This window comes from Octopus bimaculoides, chromosome 12 (genome assembly GCF_001194135.2).
Source record: "Octopus bimaculoides isolate UCB-OBI-ISO-001 chromosome 12, ASM119413v2, whole genome shotgun sequence".
Classification (NCBI taxonomy): domain Eukaryota; kingdom Metazoa; phylum Mollusca; class Cephalopoda; order Octopoda; family Octopodidae; genus Octopus; species Octopus bimaculoides.
The window spans coordinates 8,867,347-8,874,834 of NC_068992.1; the positions used below are offsets into that span (position 1 = coordinate 8,867,347).

General features: G+C 35.9%; 1 protein-coding gene across 2 annotated transcripts in view; it reads left to right on the top strand.

Moving 5' to 3' along the window:
* Nucleotides 1-7,488, top strand: part of LOC106876751 (receptor-transporting protein 3) — a 35,831-nt gene that overhangs the window by 19,232 nt on the left and 9,111 nt on the right. For both annotated transcript variants that reach the window (XM_014925437.2, XM_014925438.2), the window contains exons 2-3: nt 3,545-3,607; nt 6,049-6,193. In XM_014925437.2, the coding sequence (XP_014780923.1) occupies nt 3,545-3,607; nt 6,049-6,193 (208 nt within the window). The remainder of the gene's footprint in view (nt 1-3,544; nt 3,608-6,048; nt 6,194-7,488) is intronic.

Genomic DNA, 7,488 nt, shown 5'->3' on the forward strand with positions numbered 1-7,488 from the left:
TATATATATAGATATATAGATATGCGCGCGCACGCACGCACGCACACACGCGTACACAGACATATATATATATCAATGTTGACTTTCAAAAGTTTATATAATTTCAGTATTTCAGTAGTCATTGCTTTATACTATACAACTTGGTATGTTACTCTACTCTTATGTCTATATTAGATAAACAAAGATTGCATTGTTTCGTCCAATTTCATTTCAGCTTTCTATTCTAATCTGTAGTGTTACCAATAGGATTTTGTCCTTCTAATCTCTAGGTTTTTTCGTTTTCTTCTTTTGACCCAATTGTATCTTGTTTTCTGCTCAGTCGCTTTCAAAGTATTTGTTTTTCAAGTGATAGAACAATAAGTAAAGTAGATACCAAATGTCTTTTTTTTTTCCTATATCATGTTTCCTAAAACACGTTGCCTCGGTGTGTATGTGTGTGTGTGTTTCACGTACATAAAATCTCTACTCATGGTGGGGAGACAATGCTTTGCTCTTTAAGAGGTTTTAAATTCGAGCGTGAGTGGAGGTTCACTCTAACTTTATGCAGGAGTACCAAGATAGATTCGCCGATAAAATAGGCGCAGGCGTGGCTGTGTGACAAGAAGCTTGCTTCGCAACCACATAGTTACGGGTTCAGTCCCACTGCGTGGCACCTTGGGCAAGTGTCTTCTACTATAGACTTGAGCCGATCAAAGACTAGTGAGTGGATTTGGTAGACGGAAACTGAAAGAAGCATGCTGTGTGTGTGTGTGTGTATATATATATATATATATTTCTTTATTGCCCACTAGGGGCTAAACATAGAGGGGGCAGACAAGGACAGACAAAGGGCTCTTATAACATAAATGACATACAATTCTCACTACTAAAGCAAATCTTCCAAAGTGGCCGGAGATAATTCGAAGGATTGATTTGGTACAACGTTGAACGTCTGTCATGTTTACAGAAGATGCGGGTTCGAGTCTCACGGACAGCATTCGATTTTTTTTTGCCAACCCAAATTCTGCACGTTATAATTTATAGCTTTATCTACTTCGAATTATTCCCACGTTAGAAACTAAAGCTATTTATTAATACCACCCCCATACAATATATGTGTACGTGTGTGTGTTTGTGTGTGTGTGTGTGTGTGTGTGTGTGGAGTGGTCTTCCGCACAGTTTCAATCGATCGAATTTCACTCAAAAGGAATTGATTGAGTGGTGACTGAAAACAAGGCAAGACATTTGCCAATGATGTTTCACAGCTGGATCAAACTAGAAAAATGTAGTCTCAAAGCAAATTCCAAAACCTCACTGCCATGCAGACATATTTTCTAACAAGTTTTATATTGTCTCTAATAAGAAGAAATATGTCAAATATTAGCCATAAAGAAACCGATTTTGAGTGTCATTAACAACTAGAAAGCGTTTTCAATGAGTTGGCAAATTTATGTTTATTACTCCTCGTTTTGGGAAAAGAAAAGTAGGAGAAAAGAAAAGCAAACCCTTGATAGTAAATTGGTGCATTATGACATCTCATTTCTTAACTATACATCATTAAATTATTCCTATTAATACACATTCGACCCACTTTTTCATACATTTGATAAACAGCGGGAAGTATTGACCAGGTCGTAGAAGTACGACATAAAACTTAGATATCTAATAATAGCAATAATCCTTTCTACTATTGACACAAGAACTGACATTTGAGGGAAGGGAGCAAGTTGATTACATCGACCCCAGTGTTTCACTGGTACTTAATTTATCGACCCCGAGAGGATGAAAGGCAAATTCAACTCAAAACGTAGCGACGGGCGAAGCTAAACGATTCTGCCAGCTCACTGCATTAATGATAATAATCCTTTCTGCTGGATGCTCAAGGCCTCAAAATTGTGGGCAGGGTACTAGTCGATTATATCGACCCCGGTGCTTCACTGATACTTAATTTATCGACTCCGAAAGGATGAAAGGCAGAATCGACCTCGGTGGAATTAGAGAGAACTCAGAACGTGATGACAGACACAATACTGCGATACGTTTCGCCCGGCGTGCTAACGATTCTGCCGGCTCGCGGTCTTAATAACAGTAGTAGTAGTAGTAGTAGTAGTAGTAGTGATGATAATAATTTCTTTTATTTACCACCAGGGCGAAGGATGAGGAGTACACCACAAAGACGGGCTTAACGTGTGGGGGTTTACATATAATAAAATGATAAAAGAAAAGGAATATATACGATAAAACAAAGAAAGGAAGTACACATAATATACAATAGTAAAAGGATCCTCCTGTATTTTCCTTTACTCAAAGCCTGGAACTTTTCACCACCCCTCATATGTATGTATATGTGTGTATGTGTGTGTGTGTGTGCAGAAACGTTAGCACACCGGGCGAAATGCTTAGCCGTATTTCGTCTGCCGCTACGTTCTGAGTTCAAATTCCGCCGAGGTCGACTTTGCCTTTCCTCCTTTCGGGGTCGATTAAATAAGTACCAGTTACGCACTGGGTCGATATAATCGACTTAATCCGTGTTTGTCTGTCCTTGTTTGTCCCCTCTGTGTGTAGCCCCTTGTGGGTAGTAAAGAAATAACACATATATATATATATGTATAAATGTGTGTGTGTATATATTATTCATATATAAAAATCTTTAATAATAAATAATAAATCTTCAAATAATAAATAAAATATTCAAAACCACATTGTGATAAAAATATATTGAAATTTGAATTTTTAAGAATCTTTTTGACAGTGTAGATTTTAATAGTTGCTCTTATTTAGTGAAAAGTTATACACTCCAATCTAATTGATAAGTAGTTTTCTTTATTATAATTCAATAAACCTTACGTGAAACTTCACGTATGTGGTTTGTAAAATACGGTAGTGACAAATAAGTAAATAAATTTAAACATGGAGATCTCCCAATGAATAACTGATTTTACGATTTGATTGGAAAAGGATGACCATAACACCAAAAATCAAAACAGGCCATAAAAATTACATCTTTATGAAAACTTTCAGCTTGGAATTATTAAGAATTCTACTATACATTTTAAACTGACTAGGAAGGTTACTGTAGCTTTGGTCACATATTTTTCTTAAACCCTGGTACTCATAAGATCAGTTACCTGGTTTCCATGACGTATAAGTAACCAATATTTTGAAGGAAGGGGACAAGTCGATTACGTCGGCCCCAGTACTGGACTAGTACTCTATTTTATCGACCCCTAGGGGATGAAAGACTCAGTTGACTCTAGGGGATTTGAGCTCGGAACGTAAAAGTCCTGAACAAACGCCGACTCGCCGCTAAGCATTATGTCCGACGTGCTAACAATTCTGCTTGTTCATCATGTTTATTTGGAGATGTTTTAACTGCTTCTCTCTCCGTTATAATTAAGTGTGTGTATGCAAGTGTGGATGCCTATACGCATGAAGTTTCTTGGAGAAATTGACTCAATATAAGAATAATCCGAGAAAAATATGGAAATAGAGAGAGAAATCATACTTGAACATATATGCATAATTATAATGTAATTAATCTTTTTTTTTTTTTTTACAATTTCAGAGTATACCTGTGCGTGGATAATATTAATACAAATGCTTCACCTATCAGTATTCCATCTTCAAGGTAAGTGAAGTACATATTTCAATATATTTCAAAGGATTAAGGCGGCGAGCTGGCAGAATCGTTAACATTTCGGGGCAAAATGCTTCGAGGCATTTCGTCAGTCTTTACGTTATGAGAGTGCGGAGGTGCAATGGTCCAGTGGTTAGGGCAGCGGACTCGCGGTCATAGGATCGCGGTTTCGATTCCCAGACCGGGCGTTGTGAGTGTTTATTGAGCGAAAACACCTAAAGCTCCACGAGGATCCGGCAGGGGATGGTGGCGAACCCTGCTGTACTCTTTCACCATAACTTTCTCTCACTCTTACTTCTTGTTTCTATTGTACCTGTAATTCAAAAGGTCACGCTGAATATCCTCGAGAACTACGTTATGGGTACACGTGTCTGTAGAGTGCTCAGCCACTTGCACGTTAATTTCACGAGCAGGCTGTTCCGTTGATCGGATCAACTGGAACCCTCGACGTCGTATGCGACGAAGTGCCAACAACGTTATGAGTTCAAACTACGCCGAGGTCGAGGTCGACTTTGCCTTTCATCCTTTCAGGCTCGATAAATGTGATTGCGTCGCATTATGAAGAGGTGCTGACTGAGTCATTTAAGCATTAATGTGAGACTGATTTTCCCCAATGTTTTCAAAATGAAAATTAACCGCAGTCACTCATGTGCAAACCGTAATCTGCGCGACTTTCAAAATGGCGTGCTTAACGAAAAATTATTTTGAATTTTTATTTAATGTTGCGGCCCGCCTGGTGATGAGCGCGCTTCTCGATAAAGATTGCCCATGCCTGTTTTAAATTCAAGGAGGAAAATATAAGCAGTAAATCCGCTCTCTCTGTTTTCTTTATTGTTGAGCAATTAATGATCTAGGATCCAAAAGAAGAAATCAAGAAAGCCTTTTAAGCTATAAACTGTCTTCTCTCCTTAAGAAATGCGTAACTTTGTAAAATGTAGAATTTATTTGTCTCAAGTCATTCTATGCTGATATCTCTAAGGAAGATGAAATAGTGCTATACGTGGCTACCAACAAGGTTGTAATGTGTAGGGACAAAATTATATGCATATGAATTATATGTATATGCTCTATACACCTTAACTCTGATGTAAATTCCAAATTTTCAAATATGCCTCAACTTAATTTAGAAGTCTTTGTATCCCTTATAATAGTTAGCTGTCAAGGGTACACACTATCTTAGAGGAGATAACTCGAAAATTTTTCTGATTTCCTAAATGTCGTCGTTTCCTATTCGTCGTTTAAACCCTACTGTGATTGTTTCTGATGTTGAAAATACTGGATGTAATCAAATCCACTATATTTATGATCGATACTGTCATAATTTAGACTCTTTAAATTGCCTCTGAAATAGTTGGCAAATTTTTTTTGGGGAACATTGGAAAATGATTTTCTTTTCTTAAATTTTGTAATATGTTGAAAATGTATTTCTAATTCAATGGAGTGAATTGCAATAGTTTCAGGGTAACAAGAAACTTTAGGATTACATTACTTTAGTACAGATTACGTTTCAATGCTGTACAGGTGTTAAGGTCGTTAACCGTATGTTATTAATACCCAAGATATACATTACCAACTAAAACACTACATATTTGTGTAAAGTGTCTCTGTTTTTTAAATTTTTTACCCAGTATGCTTATGCGCTCGCTCCACTTCATTTATTTATACAAACCTATAAACAGATAAATATACTTATATACGATAGCACATTTGCAAAGTACATTTAGTAATGGAATTTTGTTAGTATATTGCTGCAGGTATAATAGGTTGACTTCCGGGGGCCATTATATTTTGCCAACAACACTACCCTCTGTTGGGCAATACGTACATTCACTTTTTGTGTTTGGTAACATTGCACTTCGAAAATCTAAAAGTAAAGATAAATGGTAATGATGTTCAATCTTGCTTCGGAAATCGTTACGTAATCTTTATCACATCTTTGTCTCTTGAGGTCTGTTGTAGAAAATTAATTTGAATGTTTATCATAATATACAGGAAACAAAGGAAAATAAAATGCAGAAATGTCGGACGATCTTCTTTAATCTCTTTAGTATACGAATGCTTTAAATCTGAGGCTGAAACTTTTTAGAAATCAGTATTTATATAGAATAGTGTTTGTGTTTCTGTGTGTGTGTGTGTGTGTGTGTGTGTGTTTAATGGGTTGCAACGTAATAAGAATTACGCGGTTTCTTTACTGGACGAAATCAGGCGTTTGTATTCACATATATGTATGCATGTATGCAAACTCATGTGTGTCTAAACATCTCTAACTTGCCATTACCGCTGCTCCCATGCTGTCACACCACCACAAACGTAACAGCTGGAAGTAATATTGATAACAATTTTAAACTGAGATGTTTTACTTTCATTAAAAATATTTCTTTTCGATCTGCAACGAAAAAATATGGAAACATTTTTTCATTTTCTTTTCTTAGTATGGAGATGGTATGGCATGGGGAATTCGATCGGCTGTTTTGTCAATACTTCCCAGACCAATGGCACCTCTTGTCCACTCATTACCCACCAAGTAATCGATGGAGAACCTTTAAAGACAGTGCGAAAGTCAGATTTTCTTGTCAGGTAAAAGAGAAAATTATTTCTTCATTAGTTTGTCAAGTTTTTTTTTTGTTTCTTTTTTCTTCGAATTTTTAGTCTTAATCAGTGAAGATAAGGTAACGCCCACGAGCTTCGAAAGTGATGAAGTGAAGGAAGGAAGCTATCCTCGAACCAGAAACTCTAGCTTGAATGCTTGCAAAAGTTACATGATGTGTGTGTGTATGTGTGTTATACGGTGAGGGATTAATTTATCCTCTTTAATAAATATTTCTGAATATCAATTCAAATAATTGTAATTAAATAGTTTAATGAATACTGAAGGGATAACAAATGAGTAACATATAATACTATTTTAAAATAGCTTTTAAGACTTTTACTAACAATCAATTTCTTAAAAATACATATTTGCAGGCCTGTTTTTATCAGATACTATTTGGTATCCGTCGCTATGGAAATAGTATGATATTTTTACCTCTGCCTTAACAAAGGCGGAGGTATTGTTTTCAGTCGCGTTTGTTTGTTTGTTTGTTTGTCCATGGACAAGATATCTCAAGAACCACTGGATGGATTCAGATGAAACTTTCAGGGATGTTTGGTACCGTGACTGACACGAACTGATTAGATTTTGGGATCGATCTGGTACCGGACAAGGATTCTGGATTATTTGTTATATTTACTTTACATGATTATGATCTTACGTTAACTTTCAAGTCTTTCTCAATTATCTCTCTTTAGGCTGTAACTCTTTAGAATGGTGAATTTGTTAACTTTGGCTTGTATTAGATAAGGATAAACTATTTATTACTGTTACTAAATTTTCTACGGCCACCTTCACATTCCATGACTACCATTAGAATAGAATAATCCAGACAGGATTTTGGATTACTTTTCCGAGTTTTTTACTTAATTGTTTTTGAGCGGTCGCGTTCGTTTTTAGTATTCTCGTTAGTGAGAACAGTCCAGTTTATTTCAGATATTCTCATTTTAAAAATAATCTCTGGCTAATCATTGAGAGGACATTAGTGTTGCCTTGGAAGAGGTTTGCGCTCTCTGAGTGTTCTTGTTCATATTCTATCTTTCTAAACTAAATTAGTTATTCAATGACGTCACTCTTGGTTGGATGAATAAATGTCTAAAGTTAAATTTGGTTTGGGGTTTCTTTTGGTTAGCGTTTATTAAGAGCTAAAATTCTTCAGATGTTCAGTTAGAATTTCACCTATTTGGATAACCTTGATAATGTTGTGTTGACATAATTTTTCGTATATGTTATTATTAATTTTAATAATATTATGCATATACATATATATCGGTATGTGTGT